This window comes from Silene latifolia, chromosome 6, assembly GCF_048544455.1.
Source record: "Silene latifolia isolate original U9 population chromosome 6, ASM4854445v1, whole genome shotgun sequence".
Taxonomy (NCBI): Eukaryota; Viridiplantae; Streptophyta; class Magnoliopsida; order Caryophyllales; family Caryophyllaceae; genus Silene; species Silene latifolia.
The window spans coordinates 119,601,997-119,629,772 of record NC_133531.1 but is presented as its reverse complement, the minus strand read 5'-3'; the positions used below and the strand labels follow the sequence as shown (position 1 = coordinate 119,629,772).

Here is a 27,776-nt window from a genome sequence, read left to right as displayed (position 1 = left end):
TGCATCTAAAGAATAAAGTAAATAAGGCAAGGATGATTGTTGCGCTTGTGGGATGATCGGCTGGCTGGGATGCTTTGGCTATGGGCCTCTCGTAATATATAGAGCTTAGTTGTGTACTCTATGTAACTATTAAAGCGTACTAACTAAATTCAAAAAAAAATTAAGAAAATTGTATAAAACATTTTCGAAGATTAAAAATCAAACCTGATGAATACAGCAATGTGAGAGGCACTTATCTCTTCTTCGTCACACCAATGAATAAGGTCTTCATAGGTAAGCATGCACTTCTGTTCTTGGTGTAGTATATGCTCTTCTATATCCACGTTGATCATTGTTGCACTTGTCTTTAACACACGAGCCTCAATCATTAACTTCTTTAACGACATGGTTCTCCATTTTTGCCTGAACTCGGGACTAACTTTTACGCCAAGAAAATAGGCTGATGTTTGGTCTAAAGGCTTAGACCTTGGTTGTGTAGAATTGGTTGATTTGGGTGTCTCATCATCTCTTGTATTTTTCTGCATGGTTATCAAAAACATTTAATTTCTGTGTGCAGCTGATATTACTACCAACATTATTATTAAGAAGGATGAAAAGAAAAATCAATAGGAAATTTCCACGATTGTTTGACACGGCTGAGATTAGAAGAAGCAATTGAAATTACCTCATTAGGACTATGAATATTACTTTCTGGCCATTGAACAAATGAGCCCTTAGCATCATTTAATATCTCCAAGTGGGCAGCGGGTACCGGCAACAAAGCGTTTTCGGATCCACCATAGACTTCCTTGATTGTGACTTTTTTAAAACCATTACCTAGGGAGACACCGTGAATGGAAACAAACTCCCCATTACGTGACATGTACACCAATCCTGAAGCCACCATCTTTATCCGTTTTCCTGGCAATGATAATACACAATTTTTCCAAGCCTACACAATTCAAATTAATCATAATTACAAAATATGTCATCTATATCAATATAAGATTATTAAAATACCAGTACGAACAAGGACTTTTCAAAAAAGTTGCATATAAATAACCGATCAGCTTACCTAAAATCATATGAAAATCTAACCATCATATTATCAAACTAACATTTGTTTGTCCAAGACAGCATAAAGCATAAAGCAGAGCAGACACATAAATATGATATAAGGGAGAGAATATAATTTGACTACCTCTAGTGTTGAGATAGAAAACTTCGGAATGGTGGCCACTGGAGTACGGAAAACCTCATCAGAAATGCTTCTCTTATAAATTAAATTACTTTATTAATATACCGTACATTTAATGAAAAAAAAAAGTTACAAAATAAATTACTTGGATAAAATAATGAAATAAACAGTAAAAATATAAATTTGACCACGTTTACTCAAACATCAGCATCACGGGGACGTTTTTTTGAATTGGTTTCACTCTCAATCCATATGCCCTCATTATGATCATCACGCGCATATAAACTTGAAGGGTTAACAATATCAACGTCGTCGAACCGTGATAACTGATGGTCAAAGCCCTCAAATACAACATCTTCATCACAAGTATCCAGTGCACGCCTACCCCGTACAAATAAAACAACGGACCAATTTTTGTCCACTGGATCTGTTACATAGAACACTTGTTTTTCTTGAGTGGTTAATATGAAAGGGTCTTCCTTATGACCGACTTTACCGAGATTAACCAACGTGAATCCTAATTCATCCTTGCGAACGCCATTATTACTTTCAATCCACTTGCAGCCAAATATAGGAATTTCGAATTCTCTGTAATTCAACTCCCAAATCTCCTCAATAACTCCATAGTAATTCATTTTACCCAAAATAGGATTTTTATCTTTCGAACTAGCAAAGTACATTGCTTCTGCTTCTACACAAACCCCACTATTTTGCATTGTGCTCATGTCATCTTGCTTACGAGTGTAAAACGTACAACCATTAATGGCATAACCAGTATAAGAAGAAGCGGAAATATCTGGCCCAAAACAAAGTCGTTTTAATCTGGAAGAGATGGCTTCTGGATATTTTTGCAAGTCTTGAATGATTCGACCCTTAAACCAAACTCTAAAAGTCTTATTGTGCTCATTTGCAATCCACTTCTCGGTTTTATTTCGGTGGTTATCCCTTAAGAACACCATGTGTTCTTCGATGTATGGTTGTACCTCATCCTCGTTGTGAAGGACATATGTGTGTGCAATATGCCACTTCTCTGTTGTCATATCTTGACAAACATGACCTCTAAGCCCTTTTCCCGTCATCCACTCACTATGCCGACTCTTAGGAACCCCAAGTAATTCGCATCGATAAGTGAGTATAACAAAAGAAAGTGCTTCGTCAATAATTGCACGCTCAAATAATACACCCTTCGGGCCGATATCTATTAGAAGTGTAGGACTTGTACACTTTCATCAATCTTTCAAATGGATATTGATACCTCAAATAAACTGGCCCAAGATATCTAATCTATCTAACCAAGTGTACAGTTAGATGAACCATGATCGTGAAAAAAGAAGGAGGAAAATACATTTCAAATTGACAAAGAGAAGAAACAATTAGTTTTTGCAAGTAGTTCAACTCTGAGGGATCAATTACTTTGTTGCATATGGCATTGAAGAAAAAGTAGAACCTACTTATAGCAAATCGAACCTTTTTAGGTAAAATGGAACGAATAGCTACGGTAGTAATTGTTGCATCAATGCATGACATGATGAGATTTTAAACCAGTAAGCTTGAGATCTCGCATTGATACAAGGTTGCTTATATTTGAAGAATATCCCTCCTGAACTTTAACACCATGCAAGCACCGACAAAACTCCATTTTCTCCTTTTTTGAAAGCGTGCATGAGCAAATGTGAGGCAAATAAGAACGTGTTCCCTTTTCTTGCGGTGCTAGCTCAGGCCTAATTTTCATATCCATCATATCTTTCCTAGCCGCCTTGTTGTCTTTTGACTTATTTGGAACATTGAGAAGAATGTTGATGATATTATCACATACATTCTTCTCAATATGCATAACATCTAAGCAGTGTCTTATAGAGAGGTCACGCCAATAAGGAAGTTGTTCAAAAAGAGGACTCATCTTCTTATAACCACGAGACGCCAAATTGGAACCTTTCTTCCCATATGTAATCTGAATATCTTTTACCTTTTCATATACTTCATTCCCCGTTAATATCTTAGGAGGTGGACGATGTTCGGGTTTTCCATTGAACGCTTTTTGTTGCCTACGATAAGAATGATCCTCTTCTAAAAATCTACGATATCCTAAGTAGGCCTGCTTCCGAGAAAATGTCAAATAGCAAGAATCTACATCTTCACCACACAAAGGGCACGCCTCCTTCCCATGTACCGTATGCCCGCAGAGATTGCCATATGCAGGAAAGTCAGATATAGTGCACAATAACATTGCTTTTAAATTGAATACGCTATTCTGATAGGCGTCAAAAACTTCTATCACTTTATCCCATAATAATTTCAAATCATCAAGAAGAGGAGCCAAATAAACATCTATATCGTTACCAGGTTCTTTAGGCCCAGAAATCAACAAGGACAACATCAAGTATTTGCGTTTCATGCATAAAAATGGAGGTAAGTTGTAAATAGCTAAAAGTACTGGCCAAGTACTATGCTGACTACTCAAATTTCCATAAGGATTCATCCCGTCGGTTGATAATGCAAGACGGAGATTTCTCGGTTCTTTGCCAAACTCCGGGTACTTAGAATCAATGTACTTCCACTCTAACCCATCAGCCGGGTGTCTCAACTTACCATCATTAGCTTTGGCAGTTTTATGCCATGTCAATAGCTTCAAATCTTCCTTATTCGCAAAAAGGCGTATCAACCTTGGAATTATTGGAAAGTACCACAAAACTTTTGCTGGGATCCCCTCCTTCTTTTTATACCGCCACTCTTTACAAACTGGACAGTGCGTGCATGTCTCATATGAAGGAAAAGTAGATCTATATACTTACATATTCATATATGTTATAAATTAATTTGTCATAAAATTAATGATTGATCTTATGCATGCAAACATTAAAACAAAATAAGGAAGAAACATTGTTCTTACATTGTGATTTTCGGTTTAATGGGCACAAGAGAGATCACCTTTCTCTCTTGTTCTTGAGCTTTCCCTTTTGGATGAACTAAGATCCAAGTGTAGGATCTCTCCCAAAGCTTAATACCCAAGGCTTACTCTTAATTAAAAATAATATTATAAGAACTAGTACAATATTAATCTAGTAGAAAAATGACCCAAAAATATTATATAACACTTAATATTTCGGTTTTTGGGAGGAAGAAGAAGAGAGCTTTTTATCTCTCTAGAATTCTTATTTTTGGATGAGTAAAGAATGAATGAATAATCTCAATAACATTATTGAGTATTAGGTAAAAGGAGAGGAAAAACCAATTGGTTTTTTCCTCTAGAAAAACCGGGTGGAGTAGGGGGTGGAGGGAGCCAATACATGCACTTGTTTATCTTCACAAGGTAAACTAGGGTTGCATGGCTACTAAAGCAAGTAATCATCATGCCTCCCACTAATACAATCAACATATAATTAGCTTAATCCTCCTCTAATTTTCGGTACATATGGTTAATATGGATTCCATATTATTTTTGTCAATTTGTCAATATGTCACATGTCACATAAATTTGTTATGTATTTTTAACATATTAAAAGTCAACGTATTAATAAAAATACGTCATATACAAAAATCGACTTAGTAATTCATAATTACTTGTACCAAAATATTTTACCAATTTATAAATCACAACATCTTGTATTTATAATAATTCATTCGAATTCAATTGTTTCCTTAAACAATAATTTCATCTGAGTAATGATACAATTCGATTACTCAGACCGTATCTCATTTAATCACATTTTAATGAAATACGTAAATATAACTTCCAAAATCGTCCGTCAATTTTTCAAGTAATTTAATTAACTCGTAACGTTATACGATTAATTAAATGATCAATTAAGAGTGTTGCCCTATAGGTATGACCTAGGGGGTCAACTGATCACCACCGTCGCACGACAGTAATGTCAAACTCTAGTCAGCCAATCATTACCGATATATGTTGACCAGTTGACAGTAAAAATACTTCCCAATTGTATTCTTTAAAACGAGACTTAAACATGTGATCATCATGATCAACACTCGTGATCGCATTATTGTCGGAGGACACATATTCCAACAATCTCCCACTTGTCCTCGACAAGTGTGCGTCACCAATTCTCTTGTCCTATTACTATTTCCCACTCAATGCAAGGTGTCTTTCAGGTCGTACTTGCAAATGATCATATCGAGAGTGGTTTCCTCAATCTGGAGAATAACTGATTGACCGGATTTATCCACCATGGATACATTCCGAGCGTGGCCACGCATTTCCAGTTTATTACTCCTCGAGTGGCCCTGAGATATTGTTATAACCCTGACTAGGGGTGGACAATTCCTATCGCACTCATTCCCTTCGACTAGCCACAGCCATCATAACCCAAAATATGCCTATTTGACCCTATTTACGAAGGTCGTAGTAACACAAATCAAAGTTAATCTGAAACCGTGCCATCTTAGGTGAACAGTCTTTAGTCAAAAGAATCGACTCATTCGAATACTATAGTAGCTCTCGCCACGACCAGGCTATATAAATTTGCCAGAACTCTATAAGCGGTCATTAGGCCCGACAAAATGTTCCTAACAGTCTGCCTATGTGATCGACTAGTCATTCTCATATGACTCTATGGCACTTGAACTTGCCATCAATCGCATCACACTGTAGTCACTTCGAGACGTCACCTCATACAAGTGACTATGGGCAAATTCTATGTTAATCCGTGTTCACTTTAACGGGGTTCAATTGTCTCCACAACCCGTTTGGATGTAACAAAGTATAAGGTGAGTTAATAATAACTCAAACGACAAATGTCAACAACACACTCGGGTAGTCAATATCATATTACAACCTTGTGATGTATATCGTAAGTGTAAACACTTATTGATTGCAATAGAAGTTTAACATGCCATGTGTCCATGTGTTCAAACTTCTTATACTTGCATTTTCCTTTACATTCATGTTCTCTCTCATAGCATGAATCTTACCAAGTACACATCAAGGTTCCCGACCTTGGTTTCGGTTCTTTATCTTGAAAGAACTTCCTTGTTGATTATCACATAACGAACGAATTTGTGGTGAATGGTATAACTTGAACTGATCAAGTACTCCATCCACACACAATGCACTAGGTATATGTTTTGTAGAATCTTGCAACAATTTTGTCAAGATGATTAGCCTAGCACTTCTTACAAGTCCTAGCATATTAGGGAAGATTAGTTTTGAGCAACTTCTTGTTCAACTAAGTGTCTTTCCACAACTTCTTATTTCTCTTTCTAGCTTGAAAGGTTTAGGATTCTCATAAATCCTTACATGTGCTCGGATTTCATTTATATGTGCAACCTCTTGTCACATAACTGAGCATTCTGTCAAATATCGAAATCGCTCATCGAATTCTTCTCGAGAATTCATGACGTTTCTTTTATGGCTTAACAATGATCCATCATGCTCTCATGCATATGATTCATAATTGGACATGTGCATGATTATTCTAATGGCGGAAACATTAGTAAATTTTAATCATGTCATCAACTATATTTAGGTTCAAGGAACGACCATGACTGCTAATGGCAATTCCATTTCATTTAGATGAACAACCTATGTTTCTTGTTGATTCGATGTGTATCTCTTAATACTTATCCAACATCCATTGATGTAATTGAATTCATCATAGTCCATTTTCATCCAGAATTGAAAACTCAAATCTTCCTCTATGAAGAAAGGTATTTGCTCGTCATTCTTCAATGAGTGATGAGTTATAACTTTTACAAGATGATTGCTCCCACTAAATTACATGTCTTCACATGATAATTGCCTAACTCCCACTCAATTCCACATGTTTCGAAATTGACTTCTCAATCGGAACTTTTTAAGAATTGAAATATAAATTGCATTGCCAAGTTATTAAGATAGAACCATATATGTTCCCATCATATCCCTTCAAAATACCTATTTTGAAGTGGTTTCATCTTATCCTTATGGAAAGAGATTTTAATCTCTAACTCACACATATCATAATAATGTGTAGCAATGTCATCATTTAAATATAAATAATATTTAGAACACGTCCTTCGAAATACCCTTTCGGAAGGAGGTTTAACCATTTCATTTTCATAATGAGGTTAAAATGACATTTGCATGGTTAATGCTTAACTTAGCTATTGAGGATATCGGTATATCAATCCTTGCAATTTCCAGTCATAAATCTCGTATATATATATACTAGAATGTTACTTTGATTCATTTAGGCTCTTAAGTAAATCTCGGTTGAAACTATAGGTCAAAATGTATCACAAAATAGTCTAAACTTAGTCAAAACTCTTATTAAGACTTTACATTAGTCATTTCTTCCAAAACTTTCTTTTGGTGTCCTCACGTAGTTATCTCAAGAATATTTTCTTTCGATTACTTCACGTGGTCTCTTTAGTCATATAGAACTTACTTGAGACTATAGATCTCATCTATTGGGTATACTATATAAATAGACATACCTCCATTCAAATCATTCTTCCTTGCGTAGATCTCATTTACACAAGTATGCAAACTTATCTTGGTTGTGTCCTCATTTTTCTCCCACTCTATCTTTAGAATAAATACACTATAGATTCAAAGATAGCATATGAGACACAAATAATGATTTTGAAGTATAAGGAGAACTACCTCATAGGTTGACTAATAGTTTTAGATTTTGTAAGTGTACTTGGTGATTGACATCCCTTTAAGAGAGTTCATAGACTCAAAATCACTTTATAAATGATCATACACAAGCCTTAAGCATGTGGACATATAATGAAACCCGTCATTATATTTGTCTATTAGATCACTTTAAGTGAATAATCATATGTTTCTAAGAGCAAGCATTTAAATACGGATTTTAGAACAAAAGGATAAAATGATAAAACGGGTGACTTGGGTTGCAAACCAAGTCACCATTATCCAAAATACAACCCATTATCCAAAATACCTTTCCATGTCATACACGGAAACTTAAGGTTCTAAAAATCCAAAACATAATTTAAAATAAGACAATGAAAAGCAAAGCTCCATGAAAGCTATCCCTAGCTTTTTGATGGTTTCTCATGCTTGCTTTTCCTTTCCCTTGTCTTTGCTTGGTGGAGGCCCTATTTACAATAAAAAGGGGAGATACATTATCACAACTTTGTATCATAATACCATAGTTGAATTAGAAACATAAAAGAAAGGATAGTCATTTACCTACTGGAGTAATTTTTCCAGCCTTAATATCACCAAGGTATTTGGAACAATTTCTTTTCCAATGTCCCATACCATTACAATAATGGCATTTATCAAGAGGACCCTTCTTGATTTTGAAGTTCTAGCTTCACAAGTCTTAGCTTTGGTGAATATGGGAGCTTGCTTCTTGCCCTTCCTCCCATTCTTCTTGAACTTCCCCTTACTCTTAGTGCTTATGTTAAGCACATCCTTTGGTGGGTTCACATTTAACCCCATGTCCCTCTCGGCTTGCACAAGTAACTTGTGCAATTCTTCAAGAGACACATCCTTGTCTTGCATGTTAAAATTCACCCGGAATTGAACATATGCTTTGACTTTGGACAAGGAGTGTAGAATCCTATCTACAATGAGTTCTTTGGGGATTTCAACCTTTTGAATTTTCAAGGTCTCGACAAGCTCCATAAGTTTGAGCACATGAGGGCTAACCTTTTGGCCCTCTTTGAAGTCGAGATCAAAGAATGCCGCGACCGCCTCATATATTGTTGGGAAATGTGTCCTCAACAATAGTGCGATTACATGATTTAAATATCATTATTAAATCTCATTTTAAAGAATACAATTGGGAAGTAATATTGTTACTGTCAACTGGTCAACATATATCGGTAATGATTGGCTGACTAGAGTTTGACATTACTGTCGTGTGACGGTGGTGATCAGTTGACCCCCTAGGTCATACCTAAAGGGCAATACTCTTAATTGATTATTTGATTAATCGTATAACGTTACGAGTTAATTAAATTACTTGAAAATTGACGGACGATTTTGGAAGTAAAATTTACGTATCATATTGAAATGTGATTAAATAAGATACGGTCTGAGTAATTGAATTGTATCATTACTCGGATGAAATAATTGTTTAATGTAACAATTAAATTGAATGAATTGTTATAAATACAATCAGTTGTAATTTATAAATGGTAAAAGATTTTGGCACAAGTAATTATAAAATTACTAAGTCGATTTTTGTATGTGACGTATTTTTATTAATACGTTGATTTTTAATATGTTAAAAATACATAACAAATTTATATCACATATGACATGTGACATATTGACAATTGACAAAAATAATATGGAATCCATATTATTAAGTGGGCCGAAAATTAGAGGGTTGTTGAGCTAATTATATGTTGATTGTAATTAGTGGAAGGCATAATGATTGCACTAGTCACTAGCCATGCAAGCCTATTGTTCATTGTGAAGAACAATTTTTCCATGCATTGGCTCCCCTAAAGCTCTCCTCTTACACGGTTTTGGGGAAGAAAAACCATCATTGTTTTTCTATAATTTTTACCTAATAATATACCAAGTGTAGTGATTATTCATTCATACTATCTATCATCCAAAATAAGATATCTAGAGAGATAAAAAGCTCTCTTCTTCTCCCTCTACAAAACCGAAATAATCAAGTGTTTACATTATTTTGGGTCAATTTTCTACTTGATTAATATTATACTAGTATTTGTAATATTAATTAAAATTAAGAGGAGCCTTGGGTATAAAGCTTAGGGAGAGATCTTATACTTAGATCTTGTTCATCCATAAGGAAAAGCTCAAGATCAAAAGAGAAAGGTGATCTCTTTTGTGCCCTTAAATCCGAAATCAACAATGTAAGGACATGATTTCTCCTCTATTATATTAATTGTTTGCATGCATAAAATCCGTATTTAATTTTATGACAAATTAAATTTCGACATATATGAGTATGTTAGTATGTATATGAATCTACATTTCCTTCAATCGGTATCAAGAGCCACGGTTGTTTGCATGCAAAATGGTTAAAAGTTTTTCCGAGTTATAAGAATAACAAATAAAACTTGTAAAATTTGTGTTATTATGATATATCACGAAATTATTACATGCATGTTAATATTTCTGGTCCTAAAATGTTTTAGGATATTTTGGTTATTTTTCGGATTTTTATTGTTCATAATCTACAATAATGGCATTTAAATGTGATTTTATGAGTAAAAATGTCATTTTTGGTCTAAAAATAGCTATACTTCGAATTTTTCATTGATTTTTGGATATGTTGTGACACATATTATTTTGAGATAACCTGTAAATTTTCATAATTTTTGGACTTGTTATGCTCGAAAAATGGATTTTTCATTTTTAATTCGGATTTAAAGTGAAAAATAGGTTAATATGAGTTAAATTTCGAATCTGGTCATAGAAATTTTATATGTTGTCACATGCAATTTTACAAGATGTGTGTAAAATAATTGGCCATAAAGAAGTCCTTATGCATGATTTATGGATTTTTGAAGAAAAATAGCATAAATAGTGACATTATTAGTTAAAAATTAATAAAACATAATCTATGACTTAGGAAATCGTCTAATGTTGCCTTTTATTATCATTTTCAGATCTAAAATTGAAAAGTTAATGGATATAATTTTTCCTCATGTTTTATGATTATTTTAGTTAAAATCGATAAACCGCAACATTGTTTTTCCGGAATATTTTCGAAATTTTTAACCTATGATTTTGAACATTATGAGTGTCATGGTTTTTTTTTTCCAGAATGTTCATAAATTTAAATTTTGAATTTTGAATTTATTTGAAATTTTGTGATTTATTTGAAGTTTAATAGCTTATTTTTGTATTTTTGGACTATTTATGAACAATTTTAGTAATATAAGTTAATTATGGTCAATTTATTAGTGAAGACTAAATTTTGAGTCCTAAATGGTTAGGGTAATTAACTAGTGCATAAATATGAATTTATGTAATTTTGTGATTATAAAATGTTGAAATCACGCAAATCCGTAAAAACCGAGTAATATACGATATTGGCTAATTAAAGGCGATTTGGCATAAAATGAAGCATGTTCATACATATTATAATGCTGCATTTTTCCTTTATGATTGTCATAATTTTAATTTATGAAATTTTGAATTATGTAATTTTACTTAGTATGGCCTTAGATTTTAATTGGTATTTCCCGAAATGTATGGGAATATCGATTCGGTTGTAATTTTATTGTGATCTCGTATCACCGTTTTGTAATTTAATAGATTTATTTTATTTTAGTTACAAATGTATAATAGGAATTATGTAATTTATTATGTAATTTTATTCATTCCGGAGTTCCTAAAGACGGATTTCTTCAAGAATGGCGATACATAAAGACGGTATTACCTCGAGATGCGTGCCACAACCGAAGTTCAAGGGACCAATGGAGTTGGTTTCCGAATATGTAATAGTTAAAGAGTTTTTCTATTTTAGGAAAGGCCATACTAGGATTTATTTACTTTTATGCTTGCATTTTATTTTATGTCACATGCATTGCTAAATCGCCATAACTAAACATGCATCTTCTTTCATCGAGTTTATCGACCGTGTCAATTAGAATTATCGTAGTTCACCGCTTTAGTTCACTTAAAACTTGATAGATAATAAATTGACATGACCTCTCGCTAAAACAATCAATTGAGACTAGCCTTACCAAATAGTAGAAACCATGAAAACCTATTTCGTGAGGGAGTGCACTCGGCCACACCGGGGTACAAACCTTGTTACGTAGGGGAAGTGGGTGATGAATGTTAATCCACCGAATTCATGTTGATAAGGGATGTATCGGCCACACCGTGCCCAAGTTAATGTGGGTTTGGATCATGGACACATTTATTCGAAATTTGGATTGAACTCAACAAAAGTATTTGATAAGGGATGTATCGGCCCCACCGTGCCCTTGTCGATGTGTTTTGGGCTAAAGATAATTGTTAATGTAATATTATCGACCGAGAGTTCTAAAAGTAGAATCGATTAAACGTTAATCCACCGAGTTATATTGATGAAGGATGTATCGGCCCCACCGTGCCTAAGTCGATATGAATTTGGGTCTTGGAATCATTTATCATAGTTGGGTAGAGGTCACTATGTAAATGCTATACTTGTTTTACCAAGTATTATTAAAACGATGAATGTTAAATTTTCCACTATTCCGTTTTTATATTGTTCTATTTCTTTACCACAGTTCATATACGATATCATTTCGTTTTTGATTCAAATCTCCATTAAAATATCGTAACTAAAGACAAATATGAGTTTGCTTCTAAAACCTCAAATGAACCATTGCTAAGGATCTCTTGTAAAGAGTATAGATTAAAGTTATTCATTATCAAACAGGTTTTTGATTCTTGACTAACACATCTACTTGCAATGGATTGTTTTTTCATGTACTTAAATGCATTAAGTACATCGAAGCGATAAAATTGTTTTGGTAATTAGTTTTGTCAAGAATTCGTAATTGACCAAAATAACGCAACCACTTCAATGAAAGTTTTTAAGACTAAAACGAACAAATGAAGAGTAATCCTCATGAATTCAATTTTGCTTCTCAAAGCAAAGACTCATTGAAATGAGTGGGAGCATTCTCTTAAACCGTTAAGATGAGAACGAGGTTCAAGAAGTAAAGATAATAATGGAATTGATACAAGGTAATGTTAAAGGTAAAGTTGTTGAGAATAACGATACTAAACCTATCAATCCCGACCGATAAAGTTTCCATTGTCTTAAATGTTGGACACGAGATAGGAAACTACCCCAAATTATTGAAGAATCAACAAGTTAGTTGTGGGACATCTAATGGGACCTTCTTCTTTAAAATGTTTATTTGATTAAACATAAAATTTTGCTAGTACTACTTCGTCAATATTAGAAACCAATGGAGGTTTTCATCATTGTACTTGATACATAGGATGATTAGAATATGACGACTAGCAACAATGAAGTCGAGAGATAGAGTAATTGTGTACTCAATCTAGTTTTTGGATTTAAAGTGGTACTTAATTGTGACTATTAAGTGCATAAACTCTAAATAAGAATATAAACTTGTTAAGAGACAAAAGAGGTTTTCACTTTTGTGACCCTATACACCACGATTTGATGAATGGCTAGCCCATTATCAAGGTGATTATATTCTAAACCAAACTAGAATGACATATCATGTAGATGATGTAAGATTCAAATTGGTAACCCAAGATTAAACCTTAAAAGATGGAATAATGAACGCAAAGAGTTATCGAGTACTCTTGAAACCATTAGATCGTTAATGGTATATGCGTATCTTGTATTCAAAGCAAGATGTCTCGTGCCTTTTGGTTGAAAAGGAGATCGAGGTTGTAAATCATTGATCCAAAATAGGTTGATCATTTTCTTTTACCAACGATTTAAGTTGACACTAGTGTTCACTTAATAAGGTAAATAGAGAAATCTTTGAAGAAGTTCAAAAGTTCAAGGAATCACGATTTAGTCGTGATGGGATTATCAAAGTGAAGACTTTGATATAAGCCAAAGGAAATGTGATATAGTATCACAAGTTAATTTCTCTTAGCACGCATCATGGAATAATGTGTGATTGGATAAGAATTCAAACGCTATTCAATATGGTTTGAACTTCGATCAAGTTACTTTGAGTCACTTGATCCTTTTGGGGATTTTATCATTTTTGTCTAAATTATTTTTCCACTAAATCAAAACATATGAGATATGAAATGGTAAGGGTACCATGCTTGTAAGTTCTCACAAGAAACAAATGCTCATTTTTCCCTTTCTATTTTCACGAGTACGACGGGTTTGCGGCTCATGAAGCTGTCTTTCTAAAATACAAGTTTATTTTTAGAAGACAGAGTGGGAGAAATTATTCAAAGAGCCACAAAGATTCAAAGAGCCACAAAGATGTTATGTCGCAAGAAACTGGTCTTTCTTGGCTACGTGAGATGTTTTGTGTAAAACGTTGTCGCAAGAAACTGGTCTTTCTTGGCTACATGAGACGTTTTGTGTAAGACATTGTTTCTTCAAAACCTAGGAGGTTAAAATTCGTCACTTGTTAAAAATGATGAATTCATGTTACTTTTAAGAAAGTAAAGAGCTTATAACTTACAAAGAAATTGTTTGATTCAAGATTGATTACTTCTGGAAAGTAATGAACATATGACTTACATAAGAGTGTTGAAGTCACAACTCAATACAAGGCTTAGAGCCATAAAAGTCCGAAATAAAAGGCTTGATTAGTGACAAAGGGTTTTGCACTAATAAAGAAAAAATTTCAAAGTTTGATTGGTTGCAAAGGGTTTTGCACTAATTGAAATGCTTAAGTCTATTTGGATCTTCTTAGGGATTGTGTTTCATTATGAGGTTATGAAATACATAGCAAGTGAATCTAAAACCCACTTCTTCAATAGAAGGAATGTATTCAATACATGTCTTGAGTTTAGTAGATTCTTGCAATCCTAAGATAATGTGAAACTTAAGAGAGGTTCTTAAGTAGGACATCAATGAGTTAGAATCAACATTTTGATCATGTGATAAAACATTTCTCGATAAGTCGAGAAGTTGTGTTTATACATGAAGTTTAGTGGGAGTTACGGAAATTTTAATTAGTCCGATATGTGGATGACATATTGATCATTGAGAATGATTTAAGACTTTTGGAGTATTATAATACATCTTGAATATCCGGATTTATGAAGATAAATCCACATGATATCAGCGTCAGTAAGAAGTCTTATGTTGATAAGATTCATGACTAGTGCAATTAAATTGAACATATTTGATTGATTACATTTGCTTCCGCTGCCGGATCAATTAAATGAGTAATGATGTATAACACTTCATATACTTTAAGTATGATGAACTGTTTTCAAAATCGAATTTAAGTAATATTTACCTAGTATATAAAGATTACCCTTAAGTGCTTGCAGAAGCATTAAGGAAGTTAAGCAAAGTGTTTATGATGCAATTTTGTGTAAGGGTGTTACACAAGTGACAATTGACAATTGAGATTGCGCATGGTTTCCGACAAAACCATAATCAAAACACATTAAGATGGTTAAGAGACCATTGCGGCTATGTTAATTAAGAAGTAGATTTTCTAGAATCGTTCTAGGCAATAAAGAACAATGAGAGATATTTATAACGGAAATTGAGTACACTTGCAATCATGAGATGTGCAAGAGGATGAGTCTCGGACACTGTGAAAACAGTGGGAGCTATTCTTAGGCTAGAGGACCTATGTCTTGATTGGATCTCGACACGTACTCAGAAAGTTTTGTGATGGAAATGTGTACATTACAAAGGAAAACGAGTATGTAGTGAGGTTGAGTAAGGTACAAGAAATTGATAAAACCTACTAACCAAAGCCTTCTCAAAGGCTAAACATGATGAGTCATGTCATTTCAATTGAATTGAAATTAACAACTACATGCAAGATCAAATTAGATTATAGAATATGAAATAGTAATCAGGCATTGACTATTCATATGTGATAATCGCATTTGTCGTTCGAGTTTTTCTTTAAAAACTCCTTTTATACTTTTTTACATCCAAACGGGTTGTAGTGACAAATTGAACCCCGTTAAAGTGAACACGGATTAACATTGTATTCGCCCATAGTCACTTGTATGAGGTGACGTCTCGAAGTGACTAGAGTGTGATGCGATTGATGGCAAGTTCAAGTGCCATAGAGTCATGTGAGATGACTAGTCGATCACATAGGCAGACTGTTAGGAACGTTTTGTCGGGCCTAATGACCGCTTATAGAGTTCTGGCAAATTTATATAGCCTGGTCGTGGCGAGAGCTGCTATAGTATTCAAATGAGTCGATTCTTTTGACTAAAGACTATTCACCTAAGATGGCTCGGTTTGATTAACTTTGATTTGTGTTACTACGACCTTCGTAAATGGGGTCAAATGGGCATATTTTGGGTTATGATGGTGTGGCTAGTCGAAGGGAATGAGTGCGATAAGAATTGTCCATCCCCTTGTCAGGGTTAAAACAATATCTCGGGGCCACTCGAGGAGTAATGAATCGGAAATGCGTGGCCACGCTCGGAAGGTATCCGAGTGGATAAATCCGGTCAATCGCTTATTCTCCGGATCGAGGAAACCACTCTCGATATGATCACTTGCAAGTACGACCTGAAAGACACCTTGCATTGAGTGAGAGATAGTAATAGGACAAGAGAATTGGTAACGCACACTTGTCGAGGACAAGTGGGAGATTGTTGGGAAATGTGTCCTCAACAATAGTGCGATTACATGATTTAAATATCATTATTAAATCTCATTTTAAAGAATACAATTGGGAAGTAATATTGTTATATCACAACTGGTCAACATATATCGGTAATGATTAGGTGACTAGAGTTTGACATTACTGTCGTGTGACGGTGGTGATCGATTGACCCCTAGGTCATACCTAAAGGGCAATACTCTTAATTGATTATTTGATTAATCGTATAACGTTACGAGTTAATTAAATTACTTGAAAATTGACGGACGATTTTGGAAGTAAAATTTACGTATCATATTGAAATGTGATTAAATAAGATACGGTCTGAGTAATTGAATTGTATCATTACTCGGATGAAATAATTGTTTAATGTAACAATTAAATTGAATGAATTGTTATAAATACAATCAGTTGTAATTTATAAATGGTAAAAGATTTTGGCACAAGTAATTATAAAATTACTAAGTCGATTTTTGTATGTGACGTATTTTTATTAATACGTTGATTTTTAATATGTTAAAAATACATAACAAATTTATATCACATATGACATGTGACATATTGACAATTGACAAAAATAATATGGAATCCATATTATTAAGTGGGCCGAAAATTAGAGGGTTGTTGAGCTAATTATATGTTGATTGTAATTAGTGGAAGGCATAATGATTGCACTAGTCACTAGCCATGCAAGCCTATTGTTCATTGTGAAGAACAATTTTTCCATGCATTGGCTCCCCTAAAGCTCTCCTCTTACACGGTTTTGGGGAAGAAAAACCATCATTGTTTTTCTATAATTTTTACCTAATAATATACCAAGTGTAGTGATTATTCATTCATACTATCTATCATCCAAAATAAGATATCTAGAGAGATAAAAAGCTCTCTTCTTCTCCCTCTACAAAACCGAAATAATCAAGTGTTTACATTATTTTGGGTCAATTTTCTACTTGATTAATATTATACTAGTATTTGTAATATTAATTAAAATTAAGAGGAGCCTTGGGTATAAAGCTTAGGGAGAGATCTTATACTTAGATCTTGTTCATCCATAAGGAAAAGCTCAAGATCAAAAGAGAAAGGTGATCTCTTTTGTGCCCTTAAATCCGAAATCAACAATGTAAGGACATGATTTCTCCTCTATTATATTAATTGTTTGCATGCATAAAATCCGTATTTAATTTTATGACAAATTAAATTTCGACATATATGAGTATGTTAGTATGTATATGAATCTACATTTCCTTCAATTGGACGATCCGCGGAGTTTGTGAAAACATTGTCACAAGCTTGGAGTAAATCTTATTAGCATTGCCCATTTTAAAGGCTCTCCTTTGGAGATCCGCCTCCATCGCAAATATCAAGACATTTTTCATTGTGGCAGACTCCTTTTGGTAAGCCTCATATGCTTCCCTAGTGGCGGCGGTCGACCTAGAAGAAGGTTCGGATGGAGAGGCCTCGGTAAGGTAACGAAACTTGTCGTCACCTTCGGCGGCTAATTTGAGTTGGGCATCCCAATCGGAGAAATTTGACCCATTCTTTTCAAGTTTACATCGATCCATGAAGGATCGGAGCCATGATGAACTAGCGAGAGGCGTGGCGTTAGGGGTTCGTGTTGCCATTTGTTATGAGAAGAGAAGTGGTCTACAAAACAAGATAGAAGGAGTAAAACAATTGTCGTTTTAACAATAATACTCGTAAAAATTATAATTTAAACAAGTTTTATGCATTTTTCTAGTGACCTCTACCCAACTAGATAAATGATTCCAAGACCCAAATTCATATCGACTTAGGCACGGTGGGGCCGATACATCCTTTATCAATATAACTCGGTGGATTAACGTTTAATCGATTCTACTTTTAGAACTCTTGGTCGATAATATTACATTAACAATTATCTTTAGCCCAAAACACATCCGACAAGGGCACGGTGGGGCCGATACATCCCTTATCAAAAACTTTTGTTGAGTTCAATCCAAATTTCGAATAAATGTGTCCATGATCCAAACCCACATTAACTTGGGCACGGTGTGGCCGATACATCCCTTATCAATATGAATTCGGTGGATAGACATTTATCACCCACTTCCCCTACGTAACAAGGTTTGTACCCCGGTGGGGCCGAGCGCACTCCCTCGCGAAATAGGTTTTCATGGTTTCTACTATTTGGTAAGGCTAGTCTCAATTGATTGTTTTAGCGAGAGGTCATGTCAATTTATTATCTATCACGTTTTAAGTGAAGTAAAGCGGTGAACTACGATAATTCTAATTGACACGGTCGATAAACTCGATAAAAGACAATGCATGTTTTAGTTATGGCGATTTAGCGATGCATGTGACATAAAATAAAATGCAAGCATAAAATAAATCCTAGTATGGCCTTTCCTAAAATAGAAAAACTATTTAACTATTACATATTCGGAAACCAACTCCATTGGTCCCTTGAACTTCGGTTGTGACACGCATCTCGAGGTAACACCGTCTTTATGTATCGCCATCTTGAAGAAATCCGTCTTTGGGAACTCCGAGATAAAATAAAATTACATAATAAATTACATAATTTCCTATTATACATTTGTAACTAAAATGAAATAAATCTATTAAATTACAAAACGGTGATACGAGATCACAATAAATTACAACCGAATCGATATTCCCATACATTTCGGGAAATACCAATTAAAACTAAGGCCATACTAAGTAAAATTACATAATTCAAAATTACATAAATTAAAATTATGACAATCATAAAGAAAATGCAGCATTATAATATGTATGAACATGCTCTATTTTATGCTAAATCGCCTTTAATTAGCCAATATCGTATATTACTCGGTTTTTACGGATTTGCGTGATTTCAACATTTTATAATCACAAAAATACATAAATTCATATTTATGCATAAGTCAATTACCCTAACCTCTTAGGACTCAAAATTTAGTCTTCACTAATTATTTGACCATAATTAACTCGTATTTCTAAAATTGTTCATTATTGGACCAAAAATTACAAAAATAAGCTATAAACTTCAAATAAATCACAAAATTTCAAATAAATTTGAAATTTGAAATTTTAAAATCATGAACATTCTGGAAAAATACCATGACACTCATAATGTTCAAAAACTTAGGTTAAAAAATTTCGAAATTTTTCCGGAAAAACAATGTTGCGGTTTATCGGTTTATAACAAAATAATCATAAAAACATGAGAAAAATTATATTCATTAACTTTTCAATTTTAGATCTGAAACAAAGATAATAAAATGCAACATATGATGTTTTTCTTTAGTCATAGAGTATGTTTTATTAATTTTGCACTAATAAAGTCACTATTCATGCTATTTTTCTTCAAAAATCCATAAATCATGCAAAAAGACTTCACTATAGCCCATTATTTTACACACATCTTGTAAAATTGCACGTGACATCATACTAAATTTCTTTGACCAGATTCGAAATTTATCTCATATTAACCTATTTTTTACCTAAATCCGAATTTAATAATGAAAAATCCATTTTTCGAGCATAACAAGTCCAAAAATTATGAAAATTTACAGGTTATCTCAAAATAATATATGTGACAACATATCCAAAAATCACTGGAAAATTCGAAGTATAGCTAATTTTAGACCGAAAATGACATTTTTACTCATAAAATCATATTTAAATGCCATTATTGTATAATATGAACAATAAAAATCCGTAAATTAACCAAAAATATCCTAAAACATTTTAGGATCAGAAATTTTAACATGCATGGATTAATTTCGTGATATATCATAATAACACAAATTTTCAAGTTTTATATGTTATTCTTATAACTCGGAAAAACTTTTAACCGATTTGCATGCAAACAACCAAGGCGCTCTGATACCAATTGAAGGAAAGGTAGATATATATACTTACATATTCATATATGTTATAAATTAATTTGTCATAAAATTAATGATTGATCTTATGCATGCAAACATTAAAACAAAATAAGGAAGAAACATTGTTCTTACATTGTGATTTTAGGCTTAATGGGCACAAGAGAGATCACCTTTCTCTCTTGTTCTCGAGCTTTCCCTTTTGGATGAACTAAGATCCAAGTGTAGGATCTCTCCCAAAGCTTAATACCCAAGGCTTACTCTTAATTAAAATTAATATTATAAGAACTAGTACAATATTAATCTAGTAGAAAAATGACCCAAAAATATTATATAACACTTAATATTTCGGTTTTTGGGAGGAAGAAGAAGAGAGCTTTTTATCTCTCTAGAATTCTTATTTTTGGATGAGTAAAGAATGAATGAATAATCTCAATAACATTATTGAGTATTAGGTAAAAGGAGAGGAAAAACCAATTGGTTTTTCCCTCTAGAAAAACCGGGTGGAGTAGGGGGTGGAGGGAGCCAATACATGCACTTGTTTATCTTCACAAGGTAAACTAGGGTTGCATGGCTACTAAAGCAAGTAATCATCATGCCTCCCACTAATACAATCAACATATAATTAGCTTAATCCTCCTCTAATTTTCGGTACATATGGTTAATATGGATTCCATATTATTTTTGTCAATTTGTCAATATGTCACATGTCAAATAAATTTGTTATGTATTTTTAACATATTAAAAATCAACGTATTAATAAAAATACGTCATACACAAAAATCGACTTAGTAATTCATAATTACTTGTACCAAAATATTTTACCAATTTATAAATCACAACATCTTATATTTATAATAATTCATTCGAATTCAATTGTTTCCTTAAACAATAATTTCATCTGAGTAATGATACAATTCGATTACTCAGACCGTATCTCATTTAATCACATTTTAATGAAATACGTAAATATAATTTCCAAAATCGTCCGTCAATTTTTCAAGTAATTTAATTAACTCGTAACGTTATACGATTAATTAAATGATCAATTAAGAGTGTTGCCCTCTAGGTATGACCTAGGGGGTCAACTGATCACCACCGTCGCACGATAGTAATGTCAAACTCTAGTCAGCCAATCATTACCGATATATGTTGACCAGTTGACAGTAAAAATACTTCCCAATTGTATTCTTTAAAACGAGACTTAAACATGTGATCATCATGATCAACAGTCGTGATCGCATTATTGTCGGAGGACACATATTCCAACATCATATTCTTTGCGATACAATATACAATCGTTAGGACATGCATGAATCTTTTCATATTTCATACCAATTCCTCGAAGTATCTTCTTTGCCTCATAGGTGCGATTGGGAAGAACATTATCTTCGGGAAGCATGTCTTTCACCAATTCTAGGAGGTCATTAAAACTCTTGTCGCTCCACCCATTTTTTGTTTTCAAATTATATAGCTTAACAATTGACGCCAATTTTGTGTATTTCTTGCAACTCTTATACAACGGCATCTCAGTATCTTTCAACTTATCTAATACAATACTTATGTCCTCCAAATCATTTTCATTAAGGTCTTCATCATCATCTATAATGTCTTCATCAACATTTATAAACGAGTTCTGTTCTTCCTCATTGTCTCCAAAAAAATCTCCCCATATATTTTCAGAGTTATCATCAGACTCATCAATCGACTCCGAATTCATACCCAAATCCGGATCTTCCAGTGAATTAGAATCCTTTTCAATTAGATTGAAACATGTTTCTTTCTCCATCTCACTAAATTGGAGATTAACACCTTCTCCAATTCCTCCTTTTATGATTCTAGATTCTCCGTGAAAAGTCCAGCGTCTATATTTTGGATTAAAATTTCTCTTTTGTAAATGAATTTTTACATCAGACAAGCTCATATAGCTCATATTAAGACACATATCACAAGGGCAGGCCATACTAGATGTGTTTGTCACATTCTCTCTAACAAATGAATAAAATTCACTAGCCCTCAGATCATATTCCTGGTCACCTCTTTTCGCATTAAACATCCAAGTACGAGCCATCATTATCTATATAATCATATAGATAAAGTCAGATGTGTAAAGACTAACTGATTCTCTACTTCACAGAATCAGAGATACGAACACAAGGACATGGAAAAATGAAAACAGATTACTGAATGAGTTAAGTCGTTGTAGGCTGTTATGTTATAGAGTTTGTATCTTATCTCTTTATAATTTAGTTTATAGAGTTCATCACTTTCCCTAATAAAATTCTTCTTACATTTTAATAAGATTGTTTTTTCTAATGTAATTTTCTATTACTCATTACTATTTTAATAAAATTCTTCTTACATCTTTAGGCTATTATGTCAGCACTTGCTACACCTAACAACCTGAAAGAAAACAATGACAGGAAGAAGCTCAATTGTTTCATTGTAGACCTAGACTACAGTGTACTTAATCCAAGCCGTAATGGATTCTACACCTAATGCTCAGCACCGTTTCCACGAACCCGCCTCTTGGTGACTCCAGCCCATGGATAGGTTCAAGCCTTATGTAGGAATTTCCTATGGGAAGTGGGAGAAAGCTATTCTTAAGCACCTTTGGTTGCCTGGTCTACACTTTGTAAAGGCATGGAACAAGGAGGGCTAGGTATTCCTGGTCTACCGTTAAGGACCTCAACACTTAAATCTGCCAACTTTCCGTTAAATATGCATGACTTGGGAGAAAAGATAAAAAAAAAAATTCAATGAAAAAGAAAATTCTGGTTTTAGTTGTTTGGATTTTTGAACCCTAAAATCAAATATTTCTCTATAAAAAATTCAATGAAAATGAAATTCTGGTTTTATTCCTTCATTCCTCAATTTTACCTTCACCTTTCAATATCAATTTTTTTTTTCCAATAACAACCTCCCAGCCAAAAATACACCTTTATGTGGATACGGGAATGACTATGGATTGTTATTTTGTCCATAAGTTCATATAAGTACAGATTATTTTTTTTCCAACAAGTTTCATGATTCTATTTTTTCTTCTTTGCGAATGTTTTGGTACGACAATCTCGAGCTTCCTACTCGAGTTATTTTATAGAGGTTTACGTTTTTTCATTTACAAATTACAATTTTTATTTTTTCCCAACATGCTCATAAAAGAACTTTTACTCTTCAAATGTGAATCTTTGCAATCTCTACTACATATCTCAACATATTTACTCCGTACATGTTTTTTTCTACAATTTTTATTTCCCCAACTTGCTTTTAAAAGTAATTTTTTTCTCTAACAAGTTAGTTTCAGATGCAAAGTTCAACAAGAATAGAGACTTTATTTTCCAGGAACTGGAAAATAAGTGATAGTTTAGGTCCTTCTCTTGCCCTTAACTCTCCGAATTGACATGATCAGGATTTCTAACCTTCTACCCACCTCTTAGTTCCTCCATCACTAGAGCGTTCCTCCTTATTCATCTACTGCCCACATCCCCCAAAAAAAAAAACTCTAAATTTAATAAGATGAAGTTAATTAAACAAATGGGATTCCAGTTTGGAGATTATTGAAGAATCCAAAAATTGTTGTTGCCGTGTAATTCAAGCTCATTATTTAAAAAACAGGTCGATTTTAACTAGACTTGACCTGATCAGATGAACATTGAGTGTTTGATTTCTGCATTTGTAATCGATTCTTTGTCACGGAAAAGTTTCATATGTCTGTTCATTTGTGATCGATTCTTTGTCACAAAAAATATGAAGAAAGAAACGGAGTAACATAGGTCGAATTGCAGAAATTATCATAGCATTCTCTGCAGGGACTCTTGATTTTAATGCGATTTGGGATTACGCTTTAAGGATTGCGGTTCTAATGAGGCATACTCACTCACACGAGAAGATCGTAGTCGAACAGGCGCCTTTGTGACGACGTATGGTAAACTAATAGTTGAAGAATACGAACTAAACTTTATTGAAGAATCTAAAACTATTGTTGCCTGTGTATCGTTTACCATAATTCACCAATTTTATGGCAACTGATAATGAATTTCTCATTATAAGGGTCGGTCTTGCAGTAAGAAAGATTGATAAATACAGCAAAATCAACAATTAAGCATATAAGCACAAGCAGAGTAAGGGAATTGGGGATACGCACAGCAAATTAACGAAAAATTGGAGCAATAGCACAAGCAATTAACGAATTGTCAGAAATTAAATGCAGAATATGATATATAGAATTGATTTCATTGTTCAATTATGATAGTCACGACATCAATTTGTACTAACTAAACGATATATCAGATACATAATGAAGAATATGACGGATGACACACACCTCGATAAGGCGATGAACGACTGACGGTGATCGTGCTACGTTGTTGCTTTAGAGCGATGATGAAGAAGAATGTTGAGGCGGTGGTTTGCGAGGCGCTGGTGGTTGCGTCAGAGTTGAACGACAGGCGATGAGGTGGTTTATGTTCTTTAGGGTATAAACAAGGGTTTTGTGTATATCGTATCGTTTGAATAAGCAGGGGTTATAGGATTGGAAATTTCGATCATCACTATTAAATTACAAGAAGACGGTCGAGTAATATAACCGTCTTGTATTTTAATAAGAAGACGGTTTAATTGACCAACCGTCCTTGTTATTTTTACAACGAGGACGGTTGTCTCTATTAACCGTCCTAAGTATGTATTCACTAATGGCGCCAAAATTTTTGACTGATATAAGACGGTTCCGTGTCCAACCGTACTCTAAGGGGCGTCCTCTTTGAGTAAAATTGTAGTAGTGCTAGGCCTTAATCCATGGGTCAAAGGATACTAGCATGACACATCCTAGTGTATTTTACAAGTATTCTAACGAGCAAAGTCTTAAGAAGAAAAAGTATCTACAAGGGCCTTATATGCACTTGTCAAACTTCCCAAATAGATGTTTTCACAAAATTTTTCTAACCATGCAACTACATGCCATGATGCAACTAACATATATACATCCTAATGCATATGATTCTACCAACTAATATGCCAAATAGTCTAAATGCAATCCTTAATTCACATTGTTTATACCGCATCAATCAAAATAAAGCCACATAGTCATTAACATAATAGAGGAAAAAAAGAGATTGGAAAGATCATACCATGCGGTCTTCTATATCCTCATGTCTCGGATGTGGCGTAGTCGATCAATGTGAAAAGATGAACAAACACAATAAATACAGACAATATATACAAGACTATACTATAAAGGAAATGAACTTGTTTTTGGATTTTTGAAATTTTCAAATTTTTAAGGATTTTGTTTTTATGAAATTAAAGACATATTTTTGTGATTTTTCGAAATTTTTCAATTTTTTATGCATTTTTGGAATATAAATTCTCATCCCCCACTTTATTTTGGACATTGTCCTCAATGTACATGTAGGAGTGGGAATAAAAAGGAAATACATGTTTTTGAATTTTTTGAATTTTTTTTTTTTTTTGAAATAAAGTACAAATGCAATGATATGATATGAATGAATGCATGTTCTAACTAAATGCAATTCTATATGACATATATAACAAATGAATGCAATCTAAACTATATTATATGATGCATATTTTCTATTAAACTATGGTCACCTATGATCAAACCTCCCCAAACCGATTTAAACACTATTTCTAGTGTAGAAACGAATAGGATTGGTCATTAGTGACTATGCATGAATTCTAGTCTATATGCAACTATCTACATGAATCATGTGAGATATATTACAATGCAACTATACTATATGAACTAACTAATGTAAATGTAATATGAAATATAATACAAATGTGCAAGTGAAAGCTAAACTAAATGCAATGTGTATACAAAAGAGAGAGGGAGAGAAAAGTATCATACAAATGGAGGTGATGAGGTAGGCATCTTTCACTCGTCATCATCATCTTGAGGGTAGCCATACTGGTGAGAACTTCCTCCTTGGTCATACCCTCCTCCTTGACTAGAGTGCCCTCCGCCTTGACCACCAAAACTCCCGGCTTGGTCCCCTTGATTAGGGAACAAAAGGTGTGGTTGGGCCCAAGAGGGCCGAGGGCCATTAAGGTCAATATACCCTTGTTATGCCATTTGATAGTACTGGGGATAAAGGGCCATGTAGTTGTCGACCCTCCCTTCATGCACCCCGAGATCAACTCTATTCATAAGGTTCATCAAGTCATGAATACCCGGGGTATTGGGGATTTGTGGTTCGAATTGTGTATAAGGAGTGGGGTATGGTGGGATAGGCACACAGGAAGGTGGGGGAATAGGCCTTGCCGGTATCCCACGAGGTGGTGGCGGTTGGCGAGGTGCTTCTTCCCGTTGAGGGGGGTTGCCGATGATTTGGATGTCGAGAAGGTAGCTCGGCCTAGGTGAATACGGGCTCAATCTTGTGTCGGTACCTGGTATATTCCACCCCGAAAGAATAATGGAGGAGCACCCTTTTGTGAACCATTCTACACTCCCGCCTTGAGTGTAGGCACACCACCGGCGGTGGTTGAAGACGGCGTCCTCATCAATCAAAGTACTCCCCTCAAGAGGGGCATAAGTCCCACGAGCGTTGAACACGGGGCAAAGGAAGTTAGCCAAGATAGTAATTAGACCTCCCATCACGAAGGTCTTGAGTTGGGTGTTCCCTTGAGAAAAGTCATAAAACCTTGTAAGCACCTCAAGAGGGGTATTGAAGTTGTATCGTCTCGTCCCCCGAACGTTTAGATAGGACTCAAGGAATGTTAAATCAATGAGAGTGCACCTATCTTGTTCATATATCCCATTGATGGTGCCGGCTACGAAACGTTCGGTGATCCGAATCACCGGGTGCTGGATAGCAAAGGTATAGCATTGCTTTTGGTGAATGAAATCCCTCCCGGAAATAGCCTTCCAAAGTAGGTCCACATCGAAATCGGCGGGTTTGTCGGTATAGTCGGTTGGTACAATAAGACCGAAAATGTGAGCAAACTGATCAAGTGTGAGGCTATGGTCTAGGTTGCACAACCGGAACTCCATGTTCACGTTGGTTCGAGTGTTCGTGACAATACGGAGGCTACTCAAAAATTCCAGGGTGAGACTAAGGTACGTCTCCTCATGGGCATGGAATAATTTCCCAATCCCTAAACCATCAAAGAACATCTCGGTGTGGTACCTTATCCCAAGGATTTCTAACACCTTAGTATCAATAAACTGAGTGGATTCATAGTTCTTACCTAGCAACTTGACAAACTTTTTACGGTGGGCATCGGAGGTGAAGAGTACCTCCGGGAAGTACTCAAGTTGCTCTATCCCTCCTCTTATGATGGGGCGGAAGTTCCTTGGCGGCATCATTTCTTGTGGGGATGAAGAGGATGAGCCCTTGCGTTTCCTAGCGGCGGATTCAACAAGTTTCTAGCCTTGCCCTTGAGATTCATCATCTTGAATTGGGGACATTGGGGTTTTGTTGGCTTTTATTGTGAGGAGAGTGTTTTGGGGATGAAGATGAGTGATTTAGGGTTAGATAAGGTGAGGAAATGAGGGA

At 34.4% G+C, this 27,776-nt stretch overlaps 1 protein-coding gene across 1 annotated transcript; it reads right to left on the bottom strand.

The window, feature by feature from the left end:
- Positions 1-580: 580 nt before the first annotated feature.
- LOC141588571 (uncharacterized) lies at positions 581-22,333 on the bottom strand. Its single transcript, XM_074410005.1, has 4 exons — positions 21,598-22,333; positions 2,720-3,916; positions 1,381-2,375; positions 581-931 (listed from the first exon to the last, which is right to left on the bottom strand). Exons 1-4 carry the CDS (start codon positions 22,331-22,333, stop codon positions 581-583), a joined length of 3,279 nt encoding a protein of 1,092 aa, XP_074266106.1.
- Between the last annotated feature and the right edge of the window lie 5,443 nt (positions 22,334-27,776).

Excerpts from the sequence above, each read along its gene's own strand:
- LOC141588571 (XM_074410005.1), bottom strand. The coding sequence starts at position 22,333 with ATGGCTCGTACTTGGATGTTTAATGCGAAAAGAGGTGACCAGGAATAT. Across the intron at positions 2,376-2,719 it reads GCGAGATCTCAAGCTTACTG|ATATCGGCCCGAAGGGTGTA; the intron begins GTTTAAAATCTC and ends CACTTCTAATAG. Across the intron at positions 932-1,380 it reads AACGTCCCCGTGATGCTGAT|GCTTGGAAAAATTGTGTATT; the intron begins GTTTGAGTAAAC and ends TGAATTGTGTAG.